Source organism: Delphinus delphis, chromosome 15, assembly GCF_949987515.2.
Source record: "Delphinus delphis chromosome 15, mDelDel1.2, whole genome shotgun sequence".
NCBI classification, from domain to species: Eukaryota; Metazoa; Chordata; class Mammalia; order Artiodactyla; family Delphinidae; genus Delphinus; species Delphinus delphis.
In genome coordinates this window covers 32,716,616-32,739,427 of record NC_082697.1, presented here as the reverse complement: position 1 = coordinate 32,739,427, position 22,812 = coordinate 32,716,616, and the positions used below count along the sequence as shown (strand labels likewise).

Sequence of the window (22,812 nt, the reverse complement as noted above, 5' to 3'; positions counted from 1 at the left end):
TAGCCCTGCCAACACCTTAATTTTGAACTTCTGGGCTCCAGAACTGTGAAAGAGTAAAATTCTATTGTTTTAAACTACCCAGTTTGTGGTACTTTGTTATGGCAGCCCCCAGAAACCGGAACGATATTTGTATCCTAACTCCTTGTCCCACGAGGACTGCCTCCAGCAGCCATGACCCCCAGCGCTTCCCACTCACCTTTGCGAGCAGCCCGTCATGATCCCATGGCTGGAAAAAATACCTAGAGAGACAATAAGCAGCCTTTTAGAAGTGTGTGTGCCCAGATTTAGAACAATTTTCTGTCAGATTCATCACACTGATTCATCACACTGGCTTGCTCTCCATATGATAAACTGACACTCTCCTGGAGAAGTATGTCACCAAGAGTTAACCTGACAAGAATCTGGCTAAATTATCACAGGCAAGTCTTAACTTAGTTAAGAGGAGGAGAACCAGGCCTTCCAGATGAATAAAAGCCATGGGTGATGCCCAGAGGACAATGCTTTACCTTAACTGCCAAAACAGGAGTAATCAACCAAGTAGAAGCCACCATCTGTGAGGAATGAAATGCCAAGTAAAAGAAGGGAGAAGGGCTATTGTCCGTTGGTCTTGCTGTGAGAAACTGCAGCCATAAAAATCGTAGCAGCCACTGTTTTCTGCACCATTGCCTTACACTGGGCACTACTCTGAGTGTTTTGCTTAAATTCAGTCATCCTCACAACAACCCAATGGAACAGATATCCTTGTTTTACTGATGAATCTGAAGCCCAGAGAGGGAAAGTAACTTGCCCAAAGTCACACAGTTACTTAGAGTCAGAGCCCTGTCTTCTTATAGAGCAGATATGAGACAGGCCGTGAAGGTCCAAGGATCTGTCTGGCCTACCCCAGATGTTGTGATTCCCAGTCTGGAGTTCTTCCCACTATCCAGGCTTTCTCCTCAGCCCTGAAAAATGACCCTTGGCCAGCTATTCCCAGAGCTCTCCAGATAATCAGATTCTAAAAGTAATGGCTTATAATAATTTTTGAAACAGGTTCTTCAAGCCTATTTAATCTTCCTCCAGCCTGGGGGAGCAATGTCTTTTCCTGATCTCTTTCTCTTTATATCCTCCACATTCTTTTATTTATTTATTTATTTATTTGGCTGCGTTGGGTCTTTGTTGCTATGCGCGGGCTTTCTCTAGTTGCCGTGAGTGGGGGCTACTCTTCGTTGCAGTGCACAGGCTTCTCATTGTGGTGGCTTCTCTTGTTGTGGAGCACGGGCTCTAGGCACGCGAGCTCAGTAGTTGTGGCGTACAGGCTTAGTTGCTCTGCGGCATGTGGGATCTTCCCAGGCCAGGGTTCGAACCCGCGTCCCCTGCCTTGACAGGAGGATTCTTAACCACTGCGCCACCAGGGAAGCCCCCTCCACATTCTTTTATTTCAGATGTTTGCTCTTTTCCTTTTTTTTTTTTCATTTCTGTATCCAAACACCAACAAACCAACAAATCTTAGTACTATATTTTAGAATTTACTTTGAAGAATGGATCTAAAAGTCACACTCCTCCCTATTAGCCCAAAGGAAGCTGAGAACATGACACTTTTGGCCTCAGGTGAATCTTTTATTACTTCAGACTGAGACATTTTTTCAAGGACAGTAGCACAGTCATTGTCACAAGCATGTTAATATATCTATTATTTGATAAAGAATATGCTACAAGTCATGCTATTCATATTTTCAATAACATTCTGGCAAAAATTAAGGACATTTCCAATCATGTCAAACATTTGATGAACAGTAAATTCTACTTTCTGCCTTTGGGTAAATAAATGGGGTCTTTCAGTGAGGTGGTGGAAAACAGATCATGTGAAGGCTGCTTTTAAAATCTGCCCTTTGCTCCAACGACCATCAGCCCCTTCGGTTACCACTGAATTTCTCAGCTATTTTCTGTAGTTCCAAATCCATCGCAGCCAAGTTTTCAAGTTCTTTTTCCTAGAAAATACAGAAAAGTAGAGGCATGAGGTCCCAGATCAATTTAGTTCTTTGCAGTTCTAGGGAGTCTGAACAGAAGGGGGAATTTTTGATATGTTAGAGGCTATAGGAGATACCCGACATCAGTGGTTTTCAAAGTGTGGTTCCTTGACCAGCAGCATCAGTATCACCAGGGAACTCGTCAGAAATACAGGTTCTTGGGCCCCACCTGGGGCCTACCTACTGAATCAGAAACTCTAAGGCTAGAAATCCCACATGATTCTGAGGCACATTCAAGCCTGAGAAGCACCAACCTACATAATCAATATTGGGGGAAAAAAACATTGTTAAGGAAGGTAAAGCTCTGGTAATGTTCCTTCTCCTACACGTAGATGTCTGACTGTTATAGGCCAAGAGATGACAGAGATAGAACTAAGCAACTAACTTCTGTATCACCTGTTCTTTCCTACCCTGGAAAATAGTGATGAAAAGTCAAATGACCAAGGAGAAGACACTAGACCAGTGGTTTTCAACCTTCGCTGAACATTGAAACCACCTGGGAGCTTTAAAACATCCTGATGCCCAGGCAGCATCCAGTACCAAACAGAAGCTCTGGGTGTGGGTCCCAGATGTCAGTAATTTTTCAAGCTCTCCAGGGGATTACAACATGCAGCCGAGGTTGAGAAGCACTGCAGCACTGCAGTTGGAGGAAGTGGACAGGGGTGTGGACAATGGCTAGATGCCAGGTGGAAATCAAACCCAGAGGTTGTCTCCGCTCTGTTATTAGGCGTACAGTCCCATGGTGATTAATCCCCATCCATATCTCCCCCTAGTATCAGATAGTCTTGTATATAACATATTAAAATTAACCACCTGAAGTTAGTTTTAAGCAAAAGCCCCACAGCATACCTCTTCCTCTGTCAGAACTCCTTGGCCAGCTCTCTCCTCTTCACTTTCTGCTGCGTGGCGACGGTGCATCTGCTCCTCCGAGCCATAGAAGTCCGGGAACTCAGCTGACTTCTTCCTGTAGTGAAGGAGCCGGTCCAGTTCGGCCACTCTGTCATACTGCCTTTTCAGATCCAGTTTGGGGGCCAGGTTTCTCTTCTCATACCCCCAGTTTACATCCTCCTCAAAGGGCTTTTTCTCCCACCAGTCATAGTTGTATTCTGGGAAGAAATTCTTCTCATTCAAGGGCAGCCCGTTCTCCTCTTCACCCTCAAGAGAATTGTCATCCAGGTGGTCTTTTCTCTCAAACCGGCTGCTCTTCCACTGGGGAGGGTCGTAGTATGGACTGACAAGCTCCGCTAATCTCTCCTTTTCGGTGATGTGAGGGGGAGCATACTGTTTGCCTCGAAGCCTCGCTTCTTCCCTGTTCTCTTCAGCGTCTTGTGGGTCCCCCAGCTGCGGCCACTTCCCTCGGGCCCCTTCCTCACCCCTTTCCTCATCATAGTCGAGGTAATTTCGCACCTCGCCTGGTGGATGCCGCCTCGCCTTGTCCGTCTGGCTTTCCTGAACACGGTGGTGCGCTTCACCCAAGAACCGTTTCTCTTCTGTTTGGTGTAGAGTGGAGTAGGCTCCCGGCTCCCCTACCCGGGCTCTGTGGCGGGGTCCCCCCTCCTGGCCTCTCTCTTCCTCGCTCTCCTCGTCATAGCCGTGCGCCATGCTATTCAGCTCTAGGCTGAGGCCTTTTCTCCTGTCCTCCTCCTCTGGGCTCTCCTCACTGCGAGGCCTGGGAGCCCGGTGCTCTTCACTTCCTTTGCCCCCATATCGTGCCCCCTCCAGGTCCCCGGGAGCCCGGGCAGCCAGGTGACTCCTCACTTCCTCCCCGTATTCGGCTTCTTCCTCCGAAGCCCTGGAAAGGGTTGGATGGCGGGCTCTCTTTTCCCCTGAGCCGCCTGTGCCCACATGTGGCTCCTCCCAGGAGTACCCCCTTCCCTCAGCGGGAGGACTCCCTTCCTGAGAGGACCTGTCGGGCCTGCTCCTCCCATGGTGGTGTCTTGGCCTCGAGCGTCGCTTGTCCGCCTCGGGGCTGACATCCTCGTCGCTCTCCTCAGGTCCTTCCTGGCGCTCGGGGTGGCTTTGCGGTTCTCGGGGCCCATTCTCCTGGCTTCCGGTCTCCTCTCCACTCTCCTGGCTGCTCCTCTCCCGGCTGTGCGACTTCTCCAGGCCCCCTGCAGACTGCGTATCGTATCTGGACACTAACTCCTCTTTCTTAGCTGGAGTCTGGTTTCTGTGGCTGGGAAGAGCAGTTTGTGCCTCTCCTGGCCCCCCAGGGTGTCTCTCCTCACTGCCATCTTCCACACGCTCCCTTTTCTGATATTTCTCCGCCTCTTCTTCCTCCCTGTCGTGTCCCTTGCTCTTCTCAGAATGGCGTGCCTTTGCTTCTTTGGCCACTTGGCTGCCTTGGGGCTCGCCTGCCCGCTCTCGGCTGTGCCCACCGCCCTCTGTGTCTGCCACTGTCTGGCCTTGGGCGTCCTCCTCCCCTATGTCCTCCCTACTGGAGGTCCTGGGGGCTTCTGAGGCGTCAGCTGGGTCTCTTAACAATCTCACTTCAAACCTTGTGTTTTCATTTTCACTTTTCTCTTCATCTTTGAGCTGTTTTCCACCTATAATGAAAATAAAAAAGAGTAAGTATACTTCAGAATTGTTTGTGGTTCACTAAGCACAGCCTCAGTGATCACTACAAATCCTAAAGATCCTGAAAGTCCTTGGGTAATTTTTTAAGTTAATAAAGAATATACTCAGATTACTTTTAAAAGAAATGGTATGGGGACTTCCCTGGTGGTCCAGCGGTTAAGACTCCACACTCCCAGTGCAGGGGGCCAGGGTTCGATCCCTGGTCAGGGAACTAGATCCTGCCTGCTGCAACCAAGATCCCATGCGCTGCAACTAAGATCCAGCACAGCCAAATAAATAAATAAATATTAAAAAAAAAAGAAAGAAAGAAATGTTATGAAAACTCCTTAGCTGTGTTTAAATCTGATAATAAATTCTCTGCATATTTATTTTTTAATAACACCCAACAAGCATCTTTCAATGACCAAATTGAAATCCAAATATAGGTTTATAAAATACTAGAATTTAGAACCAGAAGATACCTTAGAATTTGTGTATTTCAACCTCCTCTTTTTGTGGACAGAGACACTGAGGCTCAGAGAGGTGTAATTCAGGACCATTATTTCCATGTTTGCTCTAAGTAGGGGTTTAAAAGTTAGCATTGTGTAAATGGTTCCCACTAGAATCCAGCTAAATGAAGTTAAATGCCCAAAATGGGAAATATCAGATTCAACAAAGGATTAAAAATGTGTTTAATTAGTTTACCAGATTTTTATTATCCAATCAACTGTGTAGATGCAACTTAGCAGTAAGTGACAATAAAACTTAGTAATTGGTGATAAGCAGGGTGTTTGTTTCTTCCCTGAGAAAACTGCACAGCAGTGGAAAGGACCATGTCCTTCCCTCACTCAGGTCCCATCCACCCCACATGTTCTCAAAGGTTGAGAATGAACTTCAGTAAACTGAGTTATCTTTGTATTGCACAAATCAACAGTAGACAGTATAACCGACATTTTAATTGAATGCTGTTTTTTCTCATCTTTTCCAAATGTTGACAGCATCTTCACTAAATCCTCCTTAACTCAAGGGCATCCTGTGAAAGAAGATATGCAGTTAACACTGTCTGAGTTGTTAGCTGGGAGGGCTTGGATTTCAACTGATGTCACTGAGTTCATATAGAACACCTGAAGCCAAGGCTGCTCACAGCTCTAGGCTGACGTCTGCGCCATCCATGGTGGGGGCCACCAAACCTTTGTGGCTACTGAGGACTTGAAATGTGGCTGGTCCAGACTGAGACATGTTGTAAATGTAAGAAACCACCAGATTTCAGACTTCAGATGAAAAACAAGAATGTAAAATACCTCAAATTTTCATATTGATTATATGTTGGAATGATAATATTTTGGATGTACAAGATAATATGTATTATAAACATATTGTATGTACAAATTGTATATTGAATAAAATAAATTGGACAAAACTAAATATATTATTAAAATTAATTTCACCTGTCTACTTTTTTAATGTGGCTACTGAAAAATTTGAAATTATATTTGTGGTTCACATGATATTTCTATTGAATGGCTCTTGATGAGTCATTTTGAACTGATATTTGCAAAATAGAAAAAAATGGTCTGTTTTGTAAAAATGTCCAAGAAATAGCAGACAGTCTATTCCTCTCTGCTTAAAAGCCCAGCCTGGCATGATAATATTTTCATGTTTTATGAGGCAACTGAAAGGTCCCTGACCTTCCACACCCAGACACCTGAGGGCTGGCCCCTCACCAGTGCCTTTGCCTTTTAAGAGCCAGTGGTGGTGTGTGCAGCACTGAGGCAGGGCTGACCAGGTATGCACAGGTAAGCAGGGAGGCTTTGAGCAGATACTGATGTCATCTGGACAGAATCTCAGCTTCCCGAGGCAGAGGCTGTGTGGCCCTTTTCCTACTGCCTGCTGGTCAAGAAGAGAAGCATTTTTATTTTTTCCAGGTTAAATGTGTGCTGCTTGTAGCAGCTTGCCTGAGGCTTAGCACTTCCTCCTAAATTTAGCTTTAAGTCCCCTCAGGTGAGATCTGAGGAAGGCTGTGATTAGCAGCATACAGTCTTGTCAATCTGTAAAACCAAGGTGTGAAGCTCACTCTTACTTCAAGTAAAAAGGAGAAAATGCACCTTCCATCCCTAACTATCATGTTGCAGAGATGACCTAATCAAAGAAATTGTTATACCTGTTAAGAAATTGGACTATGAATTCCCTAAGATCTCTTCAAGCCATGAAACAATGATTCTTCCCTGCTCCCCAAATGTTTGTTTGCTCAGTAAGCGTGTGCTAACCGAGATGTGCTGGAGAGAGTGGGAGTGGAGACAGAGATGGGCTGGGGATGGGAGGGAGGCTACATGAAGGAATTCATCCAACTTGTTGGCAGAAAGCTCCACCAGTCCTGTGACCAGCATAAGACATTTCAGCAGGAGAGAGAAAACCAGAATAGGACAGAAGTGTGGACAAAGAATGTCGCCTGCCAAATCAGTAAACAAAGGGTGTCCTGGCCATCTAGGCACTGCAGCCACACCTAACTGTGTACCCAGAGGGGATTCAGGATGGAAAAAACAAAATAATTAAGGTGCATATGAAAGGAATGACTTCAGTAAGCCCAGACTCTTGCATCTTCCCATACATAGAAAAGTGCTAAATTTGTTAACTTAAGATGTCTGGTTTTCTTTAATTAACTGTAGTATTTTAATGTTCTGACTATCTGGTTTTTATTGCAAGAACACCTATATATCCTGCCTCCTCCCTTACCTCTTCAAAACAGTCCCTCAGACTGTATCTGAGAGGTTGTCTCCTGGGCTTAAGTCCTTAGTATGTCCATGGAATAAAATATAAATCTCAAATTTTAGGTTGTGCTTCTTTTTTTTTTTTTTAGTCGACAGAAGTTATGAACTGGTAGCCCAAAGGTGAATTCTATTTGGCCTAAATAACATTTTTAGTAAATTTGAATTCAGAGGCAATACTTAAATACTAGGAGATATTGCTTAGATATCCAAATTTTAAATTCTTTTGAAAAATCCCAAGATCTGGTAACAGAATCTATATTTCTCTCACAATAGGTTTCAAGCTGAGAAAAATCTACTCCTCCTTAGAAGTGGCCTGTATCCTCCAGTTCGTGAGTCACTTCCTGTCCTGTTTTATTCCTTTCTCTTACGTATTTTCCTGGCCCTGGCTGGTGTTTGAGTCTGCAACCCCGGAGGAGCTCAAATCTCCCTGATCTCAGTATTTAATGGCTCTCTGGGTATGATGTCTCCAAGGTCCTGATAGACATGGGTCATTTGATTTTTACCAGTTTTCCTGGGGCTCTCTCAAGAGACTCAAAAGACCCCAGGGCACAATCAGTGATGAGCAGAGGCTAGAATCCTACCTGAGAGCTAAGAATCTGATCTTGGCAGTTAGCAAAGCCCTACAATCAACAACTCTTCCTAAGCAATCTTGGTTCTTTGATGACCTAGTATGACAGACCCAAAACTTCTGCATCCGTCTGGTAAACAAAGAAATGGGAAGGGAGATAATGAGATGGGTTTGCCCAAAGTAGCAGCATTTAGTCCCTGCCTGGAGACCCACCCTGCTCTCACTCATTCCCTGCAATGGCTAATAAACTCATTCTGACAAGCTCATGAAAGAGGCATGTAGGCTGGGAGTGGTAGAGAAGCTTCCTTCCACTGTGCATGGGTCTCCTACAGTCTCAGGCCCCCACACCTACTATGGTTATCCTGAAGCCCCCAATAGTGGATTGAGTCCCCCCAGGTTACTCTTTTGGCTAGTCACTCATACTTGTTATAATTTTATGCATGGACCTCATGTGCAGCAACAGGAAGAGAGTATTATCTTGCAATAGGAGATTTTGAAGGTGAAAAGAAGAAAGAAAATCCACTGTTCTCAGCCTGACTAAAAATTTAAAAGCAGAGAAAGGTGTTGAAGAGAACAGAGCTTTTCGGATTTGTTTGAATCAGTTTGACTTCATGCTAAAAGAGATGCATAGTTTTTGTTTTTGTTTTGGCCATGCTGTGCAGCATGCGGGATCTTAGTTCCCCAACCAGGGATCGAACCCATGCCCCCTGCACTGAGAGCACAGAGTCTTAACCACTGGACCACCAGGGAAGTCCCAGAGATGCATAGTTTTGTAAAATTTACCTCTTTATGTCAACTTCCAATGGATACTGCTCATATCACTGTTTAAATTTTGTTTTCAACATAAGCTGTTTGTATAGAGGAACATTCCAGTCTAGACCCAGAAGGGCATTGCTCTGACTCCTTGGATGCTCTAAGTCTACCCCCACCCCTTCCAGTTCTCAGGCCTGGAACTCCTGATACCATTTGGTAGTCCTCTCATTCTAACAAGCTATGTATTAAAATGGCTTAACCAATCTGTCATGTAAACAGGCCAGAAGTTTCCCAGTCACCTTTCCAAGCTTCTAGCTCCTCATTGTCAGAAGAGTAGAAGGTAAAGAGAAGAATAATTTTTGTCTCCTTCTATCCTTTCATCTTCCATTGCTTCCAGAACACTTCGCCTCCCTGTCTAATCACAAATGAGCACTCCCCATACCTCACTCCACCCAAATGAAAGTCTGTTTTAAAATTCCAAACTCTCAAACCAAGGAATTTAAGAACTATATAGACAGCTCACAGACTATCATTCAGTTCAACTCCCTCATTTTACTTTGAGGAAATAAGCCCAGAGAGGCAAGGGGTCTTCCCATGGTAACACGGCTATGAAGTGGCAGAGCAGGGTTTGGAAGCCATATGTTTAAGTGGCAGAGCAGGTTTGGAAGCCATATGTCATCTTCCCAGATACTGATCTAGCCTGTAGTCTTCCCACTGCATCATGCCCCTGGTTCATATGGAGATAAAGTGGAAGGCGAAACAGAGGGAGCAAGAGAAAGAACTACTCAAGGGACAAAGATCTCCTGAAGTGGAGGATACTTACTCTTCTTCAGGACTTGTCGGCACTCAGGGGTGATGGGTGGAGTGTTGGACTTCGACAAGGCATTTGAGAGGACCTCGATGATGCAGCGAGTCACCTAGGGGGAAACCGGAAAGCAGGCTGGCAAAGCCGGTATCACTGGGATGCCTGACTACTTAAGCCAGAGCTGCTGTCAAAAGAGGCTTGGCTATGTGACCTGCACCGATGCAGACCCCTTGGGTCAGGAATGTAGACTTACATATAGGACTGTAATGAAACCTCCCAGGCCACCCCACAGAGCAATGCAAGAAGGCATTGGGTCAAGACTATCCAGAGAAGAGAAATAAACACCCATTTCTGAACAGATTCAAAGGAAAACAGTGTGATGACAGCTATCCTCAGGGGCACTAAAACATCCAGGAAGGAGGTAAAAGCCCAGGGCAGGAGGGACATCACTTGCTCCCATTTCCTCATTGTTGTTTGTCTATTTTTGGTTTTCATTTTGTTTAGTTTGATGAGATAAGGGGTGGGAGAATCCAGAGTCTAGATATAAGTCTAGATTCTAGACTTCCATTTCAACTTACCGTTTCTTCACTGTGGTTCCTGATGTCCACTGGCATAGAACTGACAGCTTTGAAAGAAAAAACGAATGGGAAGTGAGTTGATTTTAGGAAGCTGTGTGTCCCCAAACTCACAAAATCACCCCACCCCCAGCATGTTACTTGGAGGGAGGGGCAAAGTCAGAGCTGAGCAGAGTGGAGATAGTTGCGGATGTCTGTCCCAGGGACAAGAATTGCCCCAGTTGCACGCACACACACACATGCACACACACACACAGCTGTTTCCCCTAGCAATGTCATAAACATGATTTGAAAATGAATGCTATCTTATATCCAATATAAATCCACACAAGGCGAGCTTCTGGGATACTGGCAATGTTCTGTTTTTGATCTGGGTGCTGATTACACAGCTGCGCTTAAGGAGGGAAAAATTCTGTAAGCTGTATACTTATGATCTATATGCATTTTTCTGTACATATATTATATGTCAATAAAATGTTTAAAATAAACCTAGTTTAAATGAAACTGGGGTGCCCTCCTCAACCCCTCTGCCTACTCAAAATGGGTAAAGATCTGTGATTCCCTTTGCCTTTTCCTGTCCCCAAGAAAATATTCTCCCTGAAACTCACTTTATTTACAAAAATGTGGTTATGATTATCTTATATAATTAATTACCTCATTTTACCCTCAAGCCTTTTCTTGGACAAGCACACTTATGTGTGTATCAGTGTTGTTTCCCTTTCCCCATGTTGTCTGCAGCCATGTAAAGAATATGGGAGGTATCTAATTTTACCAGGATATTGTTGAATCCATAATATCATATGCAAATAGGTGTTTAATGAATAGTTCATGAGGATATTGCAAAAAGATAAATTTTAATTTATTTAAATTAAATTTCATGAGATTCTGCTTATTTTCAACCAGTGATTGAAGTGCCTTTGTCATCTTAGGAAATGCTTCAGGTGTTTTTAATTTTACAGTGCTTTTTTTTTTTTTTTTTCCTTTTTCAAAGTTGCTTTGATTCTTTTATCTTTCACTTTGACTTTGTTTTGTCTAAGCTCTTTCCACTGGAGAAGCTCAAAGCATTTACATATAGGTCCATCTCTACAGTTCTCCTGACACTCCCTAGAAGAGAAACTGCTATTATGGCTGGAGAGCTCAGTGCAGAAGATTCTTCCAGGTCTCTGAGACAAGTGAAGAGCTACTTGGAGCAAGAGCAAAACTCTCAGACATCAGAGATGGAAGCTGCTCAAATGCTGTTTCTTATTACCAGCAACCTGACCTTTCCTCCCCAAATATTTGCTTTCCAATCTCTTTACCTCCTCCCAATCAATTACATATCATAGGGCTCAATCTAGAAATAAAACTCCTATTTCATTTGCTCACCTTACTGAATTTTCCTTTTCAAAGCACAGCCTGGGATCTACTCCAATTGTTTCAATAGGCCCAAAGTTATGCAGCATGTTAAAATCACTGGTAAAATATTTAAGAAGTGATTAACAAGGTATGTCCCCACTATCTTCCTGAAATGTAGTTCAGACAAGATCTGGATGGCCACCTTTGGTACTCAGGGTCCAATATGCTGGGCCATTATTTTATCCCCCAAATGGCTGTTATTTGAGAACATTCCCACTTTGGCACTTACTCTTTCCACCTGAGATCTGTAAAATGCTCTGAAAAGAAATAACTGAGAGAATTACTTCTGTCATAAACTAGAAAGTGCCTTTTAAAATTCTGGCTTTACTAAACTTTCTTTGGTAAATGCAGTTTCTTGCTAATAACTTTTCTTTTTCCACAAATGTTTAATAGGTGCTATTATTAACTACTGATATTGCTAAAGTAGTAACAGTCATTTGATTTGAGGGGAGAGGAATATTTTTCTTCTGTGACTCTGAACAATTTGTAGCTCATGTTTGTTTTTACAGAACAATTCTCTTTCCTAATTGAGGCTCTTCAGACATCTTTTTGATGGAAAGGAACTAAGGTCTCCTTATGAAAGCATATTATGCATCTAGTGAGACATCTAAGTTCCATTGTATTTCTTCCAATAGAATCTGTGGCAGCAAAGTAATAACAGAAGGTATGTTGATACCCCTAAAGTAGTTTAACTTATTTTTGTAAAAGTTAACATTAAGGGTGCACAAAAGAAAACCCAATAATTGTGATAAAAGTGAAGTAGTCAAATGGCAGAAAAATTTTCAAATAATATCATATGATAAATCTGAGAATAACTTCCAAAGTATTAATATTCCATAAGACTACCAAACTAAGGTTTCATCCCAGAATGAAAATACAGCTATAAAATAACATGGTACGCAAACTCTGTAGTTTTTTTGTTTTTTTTTTTTGGGGCTGCGTTGGGTCTTTGTTGCTGCGTGCAGGCTTTCTCTAGTTGTGGCGAGCGGGGGCTACTCTTCGTTGCGGTCTGCAGGCTTCTCATTGCGGTAGCTTCTCCTGTTGCAGAGCACGGGCTCTAGGCGCACAGGCTTCAGTAGTTCTGGCACACAGGCTCAGTAGTTGTGGCTCAAGGGCTCTAGAGCGCAGGCTCAGTAGTTGTGGCGCATGGGCTTGGTTGCTCCACGGCATGTGGGATCTTCCTGGACCAGGGATCGAACCCGTGTCCCCTGCATTGGCAGGCGGATTCTTAACCACTGCACCACCAGGGAAGTCCCCGCTAACGCTTTTGAATGCAGAAACCATCTTACCTAGTATATATGAATAGCATGTAGCTCCTTCACTCATATTAATTTTTAGAGTGAACAACTCCTGTAGAAAGGTGTAGATCTCCTTCAGAAGCTCATAATGGTAGGAAATGAGCCAGATGGTTTCTGCAGGTTTCCTGTGATTTTGCTAAAGAACAAACTCTGCTTGAAGGCTACCATACCTAATATCCAAGCATTTGGGGGAGGTGGGAATGGGGAATGACTGCTAATGCATATGGAGTTCCTTTCTACCACAATGAAAATGTTCTGAAATGTGATAATCTGTGAATGTACTAAAAATCACTGAATTATGCACTTTAAAAGTATGGATTTTATGGTGTGTGAATTATAGCTCAGTAAAAAAAATTTTTAAAGAATATAATATCTTGATTTTAGTTGCTGTTAAAATATAAACCCTTCTTAAAATATTATCTTGCGTAAGAGACATAAATATTTTACCACTATAGTTAAATAAGTCTCATAAAAGACATTGTTTTTGTGGTCTATAGCACAATGTATAGCACAGATTTATCTTGTTAAGCAATTCCTTTCTGAAAATATTTTTGACCAGGAAGGACTCTAAATATTCATTTGGTTTCCTTTAATTAAATCGAGAACATTTATAGGCAATTTGTAAGAGTGACAAGAATTTTAGAAAATTCTGCATGTATGTAGTTTGCAATAAAATAAATTACCAGTGGCTTTCATTTTCTCTTTGGGATCCCATAATTGCTGTCAATGAAACCCTCATATTCATGGATGGCGATGCCTCAACTCTAGTTAGGAACCTCAATCTCAGATAAGAACAATATTCTATGAGGTCATTAAGACAGCTAAAAGAACCCCTCCAATTTAATCTGGTGGTGGCATATTTACTTCTCAATGGACTCATGGATTTTACTTCAACACACACACACACACACACACACACACACACACACACACACACACATTTTTTCCCCAAATCTCCAAAGATCATTTCTTTGAGATTCAGAGTAGTTTGAAAGATCAATCCCACAATTTTCCACACATAAAGAGGCACTCAAATATCTACTACTTAAAATTGTATCCTCCCAAATTGACTAAAACGATTTTTTTTTACTACTCTAAAAATATTTTTCGTGGTATTTTATACTCATTATTTTTCTGGAATACAAAAGTCAAAATATCTCTTGCAGTTACCATTTATAACTTAAAGATGGATTAATTTGAATGTGAAATTACCTCTCCCCAGAGGCAGAAATACAAAATACAGAAAAATATTACACTAAACCTGTGCATACATATACCTGAACACACATATATGAACGTGTTAAGAAAAAAGATATATCTTATCTACATATATACATAAGAGACTTACTTTTATCTAATCATGTTTAAATAATAAAATAATAAATTATACAGTTGCCAACTAATATAATACATGTATTCCTGTCTCTCCGTGGTCATCTGGCTTTAAAAAGCCAAACAAACACAGATTAATTAATTAATTACAGATACAGAATAAGACTATCACAGTATCTCTCTAAACAGGTAAAGAGGATGTGACATTTTAGAAGTGAGCACAAAATGTGGGGTTTCCTTGGAGGCGCGGACACGTCTTCTTTATATCGATTAAAACAGACTCTTTTGGTTGGGCTAGGAAGCTCTCTGGCTTTTTCCAAGTCAGACGTTGGGGCGGGGAGTTGAAGGGAAATACCCAGGGAAGAGAAGAAAGTAAGAACCTCAAGCAAGAGGGAGACACCATCCACTCAACCCTCCCCGTCTTCCAGTATCCGCCAGTCAGGATGCCTAGAGCGGCCGGAGAGGCAGAGGCTGGCGCTGTCCGCGGTTCTGAACTCCCCACAGTGCCCACTCACCCGCCATCATCGTGGCTCCCAGGAGGCCGAGAAGCACTGCAGGCTGCATGGCCCGGCTCGCCGGAATCTGCGCAGGAGAAGAGGGCGGCGGCTGACGGTGAGCAGACGTGGACGGAAGGCGAGATGAAGATACTCGGGGAAAATAGCCTTGTATCTTTGTCCCCGCGGTGTGGCGCGGTTGGCGCAGGCCCCGCTCTTTTAAAGAGCAAGCCGGGGCCGCAGGGCCGGGAGGGGCGGGCACCCAGGAGGCGGCGCCCCCTCGCTCAGCCCTGACGTCATGAGGCGGCCCCGGGGCGGTGGCGCAAGTAGGAAGAAATTTACGCCAGTCCAGTCGCCTTGGTGCTCTGGGTCTTGAGCGGGGGTGGGGAGTTAGGCAGAAGAAGGGTTGGAAGGGTGAGGGGAGGTAGTTAAAATGAGTCAGGGGGAGAGGAGCGAGGTCCTGCTTAGATTGTTCAAGCTTATTTCTCATCTCCCCCGCACCGCACCACCCCCCAACCTCCATATCTAGAAACATGTGTTTGAGGCTGTGTATGTCTTTTCACTGTTGTCAGTTGGTCGACAGCCAGTTCCTACATTCAGACTTACTTTTCTTTTTTCTCATTATTTTATAATCTTTTTATTATTTCAGATCAGCATGTACAGGGAGGCGGGGGGGAAGCCTTTGGGAAGAACATTTCTCAGGAATTCTCTCAAAGCAGGATGACAGAGGAAATCAATATTTTCCTTAGGAAACAGGGCTTTAGAATAAACATGGTATGAGATAGGGGTACAGTCATTTTTTTTTAAACCATATCACCACCTAAGTGTTCTGGGAATTTTTTTTTTTTTCCTGAAATGACCATATTTCCCACCTGCTCTGTAGTTTAACTTTGAAAAAAACCTGGAGTCCATATGTGTACAGGTATGTGTCTGGACTGTTCTAGAATATCAGTCCATTCCATTTCGGTGGTCTATTTGTTTATCCTTGGAGCAGTACCATACTTTCTCTATCACCATAGCTTTTAAATAAATCTTGATATCTGGTGGAAAAGGTCTTCTCAACTTGTTTTTCTTTAGGATGTTATTGGTTATTCTTGGCCCTTTGCATTTTCATATAAATTTTAGAATCAGTTTTCAATTTTCATGAAAAACTCTGAGGATTTTGATAGGAATTGCATCAAATCTATAGATCAATTTGGTAACAGCTGACATTTTTAATCTGTGGATCAATTTGGGAACACATGACATCTTTAGAATAGTGGGCTGACCTAGCTTTTTGATTGCTGATGTTGTTCTGGATATAATTTTATCTCAAGTTGTACAGAATACTATTACTATAGGAAAAGAGAAGAAGCCATAGGGAAGAACATTTCTCAGGAATGCTCTCAAAGAGGAATTAAGGAGGAAAGCATATCTCCCTTAGGAACCAGGGTTCAGAAAAAAACATAGCTTTGCACATGGCTCCTGAAATAGGTAATCCATCAGGACCCAGTCAGGAAAATGAAACTACCAGAGGGAATTTAATACAGGAAATAATACTCAAGGATTAGAAAAGCTGAAAAGCAAATAGGAGAAAATGAGGAGACCCAGAGATTGTTGTAGGGTAAAGAAAGGATGTATCTTCGCTGGACCCCAGAAACATGGACCACCTGGTAGGAGTGGGAAGCTTTACAAGCTACAAAGGCCATGGAGCCATGGAGGAAGGGAGCTAGAACCACAGAAGAGAAGCAGCCACTGCTAGAGATGCATCCCCTTCCTCCCAAGAAAAGAAAGGGGGATAAAAACCCGACTTCTCCTTTCTTTCAGTGCAAGTACCTCTTAGTGTCTGAACATACCTGGGAAAGACTGACAGGGAAGACTGTAAAATTTAGTTTGCAAGGGCCAGTCTCTCCAGCAATACAGAACAGAGGAAGGAATCAGGAAGCAAACAGACCAAAAAATGGCATATAGTTCAAAACCACAGGTTAGCAGTACAGGTTCTGAATTTAGATTTTTCTCTCAAAATTTATGAATTCATTTCATTTGCACATATAAATGCTTATCAAGCACTGTAGTAGATACATATTCCACTGGCTATAGCAGATTACAGGGTTAATCCCAACATTAATGGCTAAAGGAAATATACTCCTCCCCCTGCTCTAGCAGAGTTCACTAGTCAGAGAGTAAAGATGGGAGAGGTGTAGGGTAGACTCCAGGTCTACAGAGGAGGGTGAGAGAGCATGGCATGCCAGGAAAATGGCATTACCATGGAAACTGATGCCCTGCAGATGTACATCTACAGAATTCTCTGTGTTTGTGGCCAATAAGATAAACATTTATCTCTGTGACTTTAAGGTTTTTTCCTAATAAAGACCATGTCAATAAGTAGTTTTCCTTAGATAATTTGATCCTACAATACATTTAGTACCTGGTTTCTTATGTCAGGTTAGATTCCTAATACACTTTGACATAATTAAGAAATCACAAATCAAATCTTCATCTTAAGAGAAGATAGAAACTATTTTTTAACCTACTAAATTATGGGTAATATAACTCCATATAGCTTGCAAGAAGATATTAATTAACATTTCTAAAAAGAGGTCAAGAGATGGGACTTCCCTGGTGGTCCAGTGGTTAAGATTCCTCGCTCCCAATGCAGAGGGCATGGGTTTGATCCCTGGTTGGGGAACTAAGATCCTGAATGTTGCACGACACAGCCAAATTAAAAAGAGGTCAAGAGATAGAGCTACAACCATTCAGGGTGACAAAACAGGGAATCTTCCTCTTCAGTTTGGGGTTTTGCAGAAAATTAGATGAACAGGTGCACTTATTTGTTTATATACTGGAGAGAAAGCAAGAAATAGATATTGAGAACTAGGGGAGATAACTATGATTTGGGTCTGATGGGTTGATAAGACCATTAGGTGCTTGAAAAATCTATTATAGTTAGCAACACATCACATGGTAAGGATCTAGAATGAAGGCTGTTTGCTGGTCTCTCATATGTTCCTCCTCCCAACATACACACACACACACACACACACACCCACACACTGCAGCAGATGCTACTGGTTTTCTGCCCATTTCCTTAATTTCCCTCATTCTTACCATTTTGGAGCACACTGGCTTGATTTTCAATGGCCAAGATCTGCATTTCTTTGCCTGATATCTCTCTCTGGTCACCAGAGCAAACAGAGCTGTGCAAATGGCAAGTTGGAAATGCTGAGGAATCAAGACCCCCAGGAGCAGCCCTCACCCGAACATGAGGTGTACAAACACCCCAGATTCACAGCTCCCTCAGAGGTATGTATTCTACATAGGCTCTGAGAATTTCCCAGCGAGACTGAGCTTAGTTACACACAGTGGAAATTTTCTTGATAGCAAGCTCTTTATGGCTGACTTTTCTTTCCTGTTTTTCTTCTCTACTCCCCACTGCTGTTTCTTGGAATTATCTCCAGATAAATTACTTACAGTCAAATCTTTGTCTCAAGGTCTGCTTTTTGGGAAAGTTGAACGATGACACATACATTCACAAACATATAGCAGGATGTTAAATAGAATTTTTCTTATTATGTCTGACTTTTGACTGAAGCCTCAAAGCTAGGCAACATGGGTTTTAAGTACTCACATGCTTCAAAGAGAGAAGCCAGTCACATTTCTACAAGACTTGTTAACGGGGCCAAACTGGCACAGTGGGTATTACTCACAGGTCTGTGTAAGGGAACACTACAGATACAAACCTAGAAATGAAAAACTATAAAAGGACTGGTTGGAGAAAGAACTTTTTCGAAGAGAGTTTGTAGGGAGCCCTGTACTGTTTCATGATGCTTCTTCCTATCTCTGCCAAGTTGGGGGCTGCAAGAAGCTAACATAAAGTGGAGTTGTCTGCAGGAAGGGAGACTGATACCTCATTTCCTTGCCAGATGCTTGCTGAGCTGCAGAAACCCATAGACTCGCTCCAACGCCAATAGAGGAGAGTGGGAAGGAGATCACAAGACAATTTAATTTGTGTCCCCAAGAGTTTGAGAGTGAAGTGAGCAAGGTGGAAGTGGGCAGGAGATCAGCCGGAGCAGCCTCAATGGCAAGTTGAGGGGAGAGGACAGTGGCTGGAACATCTGCATGTGCAGAGTTTTCCCTGGGCTAAGTGGCCTCCACAGAATGCTACTGGTCTCAAGTCACCCCAAAAAGCCCCTGCTTGAAGGAGCAAGGGGATCCCCAAGATGTGCTGATAATGGTAGCTGAGAGGTGTTGTGAGAGGTCAGAGAGCATCACTTTTGTCAGAGACTGGGGGAGTGAAGAGGTTCCCACGGAGTACTCTAAAGAATCCACAAAGGTCCCTTGTGAAAGGGCCAGCCAGCATCTGGAGGTGTGCCACAATAGAGGGCAGTGAAAACCAACAGAGGACCACAGATGACTGGCCATCTCTGAACCCTCCTCCATCTCTGTCATCCTCCTCTTCGGTCCAGACCTGAAGGAACTGAAGGGAGGGGTAGGATAGGAAAGAAAGAAACAAGGGAACAAAAGGAGAGGCCAACCCTTCCCTCTTCCCCATGACTTGACTTGTTCCAGATCAGGCAGCAGCTGGGAGTTAGAGGGGCTTTGAATTGGGTGAAAAATAGAAGTCTGGACTACTGTAATAGTCCAGAGTTAATGAAAAGCTACTGTTTTGCCTGAGATATTGTTCAAGGGTCAGAAAAGGAGCTTTGACAGAAATGCTTGCAGACAGTTGTAAGAGAAGATTGAAGCTGTTTCTTAAGTGTACCTGCCAAGTTCATCATGTTCAAATGGGTTATGTGTAACATAGGATAGAAAAATGCTTGCATATTGTTTACAAATATGAGTACTGTAGTATAAGGGGAAATGCTCCGATAGGACCAGAAATCATGAAGAGTCCTTGAGAGATAAAAGCAGATAGGTAGAGAGTGAAGGAGAAAAATCACAGCTCCTAAGATAGGACTAATGCAAAAAATCAGAGGAAGTTTGGAGTTCTGTGAAGCCCAGAAGCAGGGGAGGAATGTGGGTGTGAATGTTGAGGAGTTTGAGTGGGGTCCCTAGTGGAAGCACACACAGGTGGTGTGGTCCTCCCCTCTTCCAGCACTTGTGCCAAGCAGTGAGTAGCAGAGATGTCAAGACCTGCATCCTGTTCTGTTGGGTTCTTTCCACCTCTTAGGAGCAACCTCTTTCAATCTCTGATGCCTTGATGTCCAGGGGCCTATTTCTCCTCTTTTCCTGAAAACTCCTTCTCTATATGACACTCTTCATAGGGATTTTTGAAGTTTGGTTTCATTCCAATGTATGTATCTCAATTTGTGGAATTTCTAGCAACAAGCCAGAAATAATGGTCATGACCTTGAAATCACAGTAACTTCAGGCCAACATGTCTGATACTGGAAAGCAGAAGCAGTCCTGTGCTGATTGTTTTGAAGTCTCCCTTGTGTACTCTGTCTGGCCTTTTTCTCTGTGCTCATCCTCAGGAGTCATGAAATGTAAGTTGGTTCCATCTCGTGATTCTGAGAGATCTGGTGGACTTAATAAGCACTCTTTGCTCTGAGAGGAGGCATTCTTTTGGTGGTGCTGAATTTTAAATTATTTATGGCGAAGATTAGAGCATACCAGCTCCCAGGCAGGCCTCTCCTTTACAAAAATGTATTCTGTATATGTAAACTCCAGAAAAACTCCATGTAGGCTAATTACAGTTTTATACCTATGAATATTTTATTCTCAATAATTCATAATGGTCCTCAAGGAGCCATTACCATTAAGTAAATATGCATAATCAGAAACCTCCCAAGATTGTAATTGCCCATATTTTTGTTCTGGGTAACATGTATATATGCAGTGGGCCACTTATCAGTTTTATTAAAGGATTGTTCTCCATCTCTTTCTCCCACTTTCCTAGCTGCTTTCCTTTCTTTTGCATTCACTCACAAAGCTCAGAAAACAGCACCGAATAATATTATCCTGCCATACAAACTCAGTACTGCCTAAAACTAAATTACCAATGGATGGGCCAGTCTCAACTTTTTTGTCTTTTAGAAGGCATATTATCCTATTACGTATGAAAATAAATATTGGAAGACTTACTGGATTTGGTCTTTTCCCCCCAGAAGTAAAGTGAAGGCAGACTTCATAGCTAACTAAGGAAAGGAGAAAGAACGTTTGCAGGCATATGTCCCAAGGGGCAAAGAGGTACCCGGCTCCTGCAGACTAAAGCAAAAGTCTCAGGGTTCATCGGACCTGAATCTTGGGCCAGTTTCTAGCCTAGAGATGGAAGAGGAAGTAAAGGGGCATCCAAAAGGCCCCACTGAATCTATAGCCCAAGGAGAGGCTGAAGAAAGGCCAGAGCAGCATGAAGGAAAGCAGTTGCTTCAAGGGAAATAGTTGAGTCACTGAAAAGTGAACTTGAATTACCCCCACTCCTGAATTCACCCAAAACGCCATGAAATGGGTAGACAATATTTCTTCAAAGCTAGAGCAATGGTTTGTTTGCATAATAAGTAAGTGTTTTATTGTGATACTCTGGACACTGTTTTGACAGTGGGAATGTAGAGCAGGAAAGAAAACAAGAAGAGTATGTAAGAGACAGAGTGTCATACACACAAGTTCCTACCCCCTGCTCTAAGTAAACCCACACATGGGTGTTCTTGGATGCTGCTACCTCTTGATTTGAGGTAAAAGGGCACAAAGAGGGACCTCCCTGGTGGTCTAGTGGTTAAGACTCTGTGCTCCTAATGCAGGGGGCCTGGGTTCAATCCCTGGTCAGGGAACTAGATCCCGCATGCTGCAACTAAGAGCCTGCATGCCACATCTAAAGATCCTGCATGTGGCAATGAAGATCCCACATGCCACAACTAAGACCCAGCTCAGCCAAATAAGTAAATAAATAAATTTTAAAAGGGCACAAAGAGGCAATGAAAGCCTCAGAGAAGGCATTGCAATGCCAAGTCCGTCAATGGCCCCCAAGCCTCTCGTTTCCATACTCTCTTTTCCATTTCTCCCGGGCCCTCTAGACGAAAGGGAGACACCAAGAGAACTTTCTAGATGAAAGGGAGACACCAAGAGAACTTTGGGAGGTGAGGAAGAAGTAACTTGGGGACCACGCTCTGTCTCCTTGTCATTCTGCTCTAGAGTAAACATCCAGATGACCCAGCTTCCATCATCTTTCTGTCTCAGTACCTGCTAACATCCCACCATACCAGTTCTAAAAGTGAAGTGGTAATCTGTACAAAATGTGCTATTACAAAGCGCTAATGAATGCTGGGAGGCTCCAAACCAAGCCAACATTACTCCTGGAGGCATTTCAGAGCAACCTGTCCCTAGAGACCTCCAAGGGGAGAGAATCCATGAGTACAATGTCACACACAGCGAGAGGTTCCCCAGGGACCCACTTCAGTTAGGGACCTTCTCAGGATCTCTCAGCTCATACCTGTGAGTTATGGCCCACTTGGTGGGCCAGCTCTGCTCTTGCTCCACACGGAAACAATAACTCCCATAATTATATTCTTGGGGTGAGGGTGGGGCTGCTGAAGTGGACATTTCTGTGAACACTGCAAAGTGGGTGGTGGGAAGCCTTTCCAGAACTCCTGGGAGGAGGGTGCAGGCCTTTTAAAATCTCTGTCCCCTGAAGGCATTTGATCCAACTTCAGTGAGTTAAGGAGGTTTTTGTCTCAGGGTGTCACTTGACTACCTCTGCTGATTTCAACTGTCCACAGCGAATACACTTTACCCTGTGCCTATGGGCTCAGCCTTGCCTGAATCTTAGGACCCCTCTTAGCCTCTGTTAGGAGAGATTCACAGAGTTTAGCATCAGGCCACGTTTCTATGTGGTTGGGTTCAATCTGGAGTCTGACTTTTTATGACTAGTCTTATTTCTGATTCGTCTTTGACCTGTCCTCAGCCAGCTCTACTGTAGCCCAAAATTATATAATGTATGATTAAGAGTTTGGGACCTCACTCCTGTAAATGGTGTCTCCATATTTTCAGGTGCTCTGCCACAAGCCTTGGGGTCATCCTCAACTCCTCTATTCTCTCACACCAATAGCTGATCTTTTAGAAAATCCTGAAGACTCTTAATTGAAAATAAGTACAGAATCTAACTGCTGGTTTCCACCTCTAACTACCACTACCACTACTACAAGTCACCACCATCCCTCAGCTAGCTAAATGAATGACCTCCTCACTGCTCTCCCTGCCTCCACTCCGGTCTCTTTATAGTCCATCCTCCATATAGCAGCCAGACAGAGACTGAAATGTTTAGTCATGTCACTGCTCTGTTCAAAATGC

At 43.3% G+C, this 22,812-nt stretch overlaps 1 protein-coding gene and 1 non-coding gene across 2 annotated transcripts; one reads left to right on the top strand and one right to left on the bottom strand.

The window, feature by feature from the left end:
- Positions 1 to 1,575: 1,575 nt before the first annotated feature.
- On the bottom strand, positions 1,576 to 14,802 carry CHGB (chromogranin B). The gene is made up of 5 exons (XM_060031201.1): positions 14,572 to 14,802; positions 10,035 to 10,081; positions 9,475 to 9,568; positions 2,856 to 4,552; positions 1,576 to 1,967 (listed from the first exon to the last, which is right to left on the bottom strand). Exons 1-5 carry the CDS (start codon positions 14,618 to 14,620, stop codon positions 1,884 to 1,886), a joined length of 1,971 nt encoding a protein of 656 aa, XP_059887184.1. The 5' UTR covers positions 14,621 to 14,802; the 3' UTR covers positions 1,576 to 1,883.
- Positions 14,803 to 21,223: 6,421 nt separating this feature from the next.
- TRNAR-CCU (transfer RNA arginine (anticodon CCU)) lies at positions 21,224 to 21,296 on the top strand. The gene has a single exon. It is a non-coding gene; the product is annotated as a tRNA-Arg (tRNA).
- Positions 21,297 to 22,812: the final 1,516 nt, after the last annotated feature.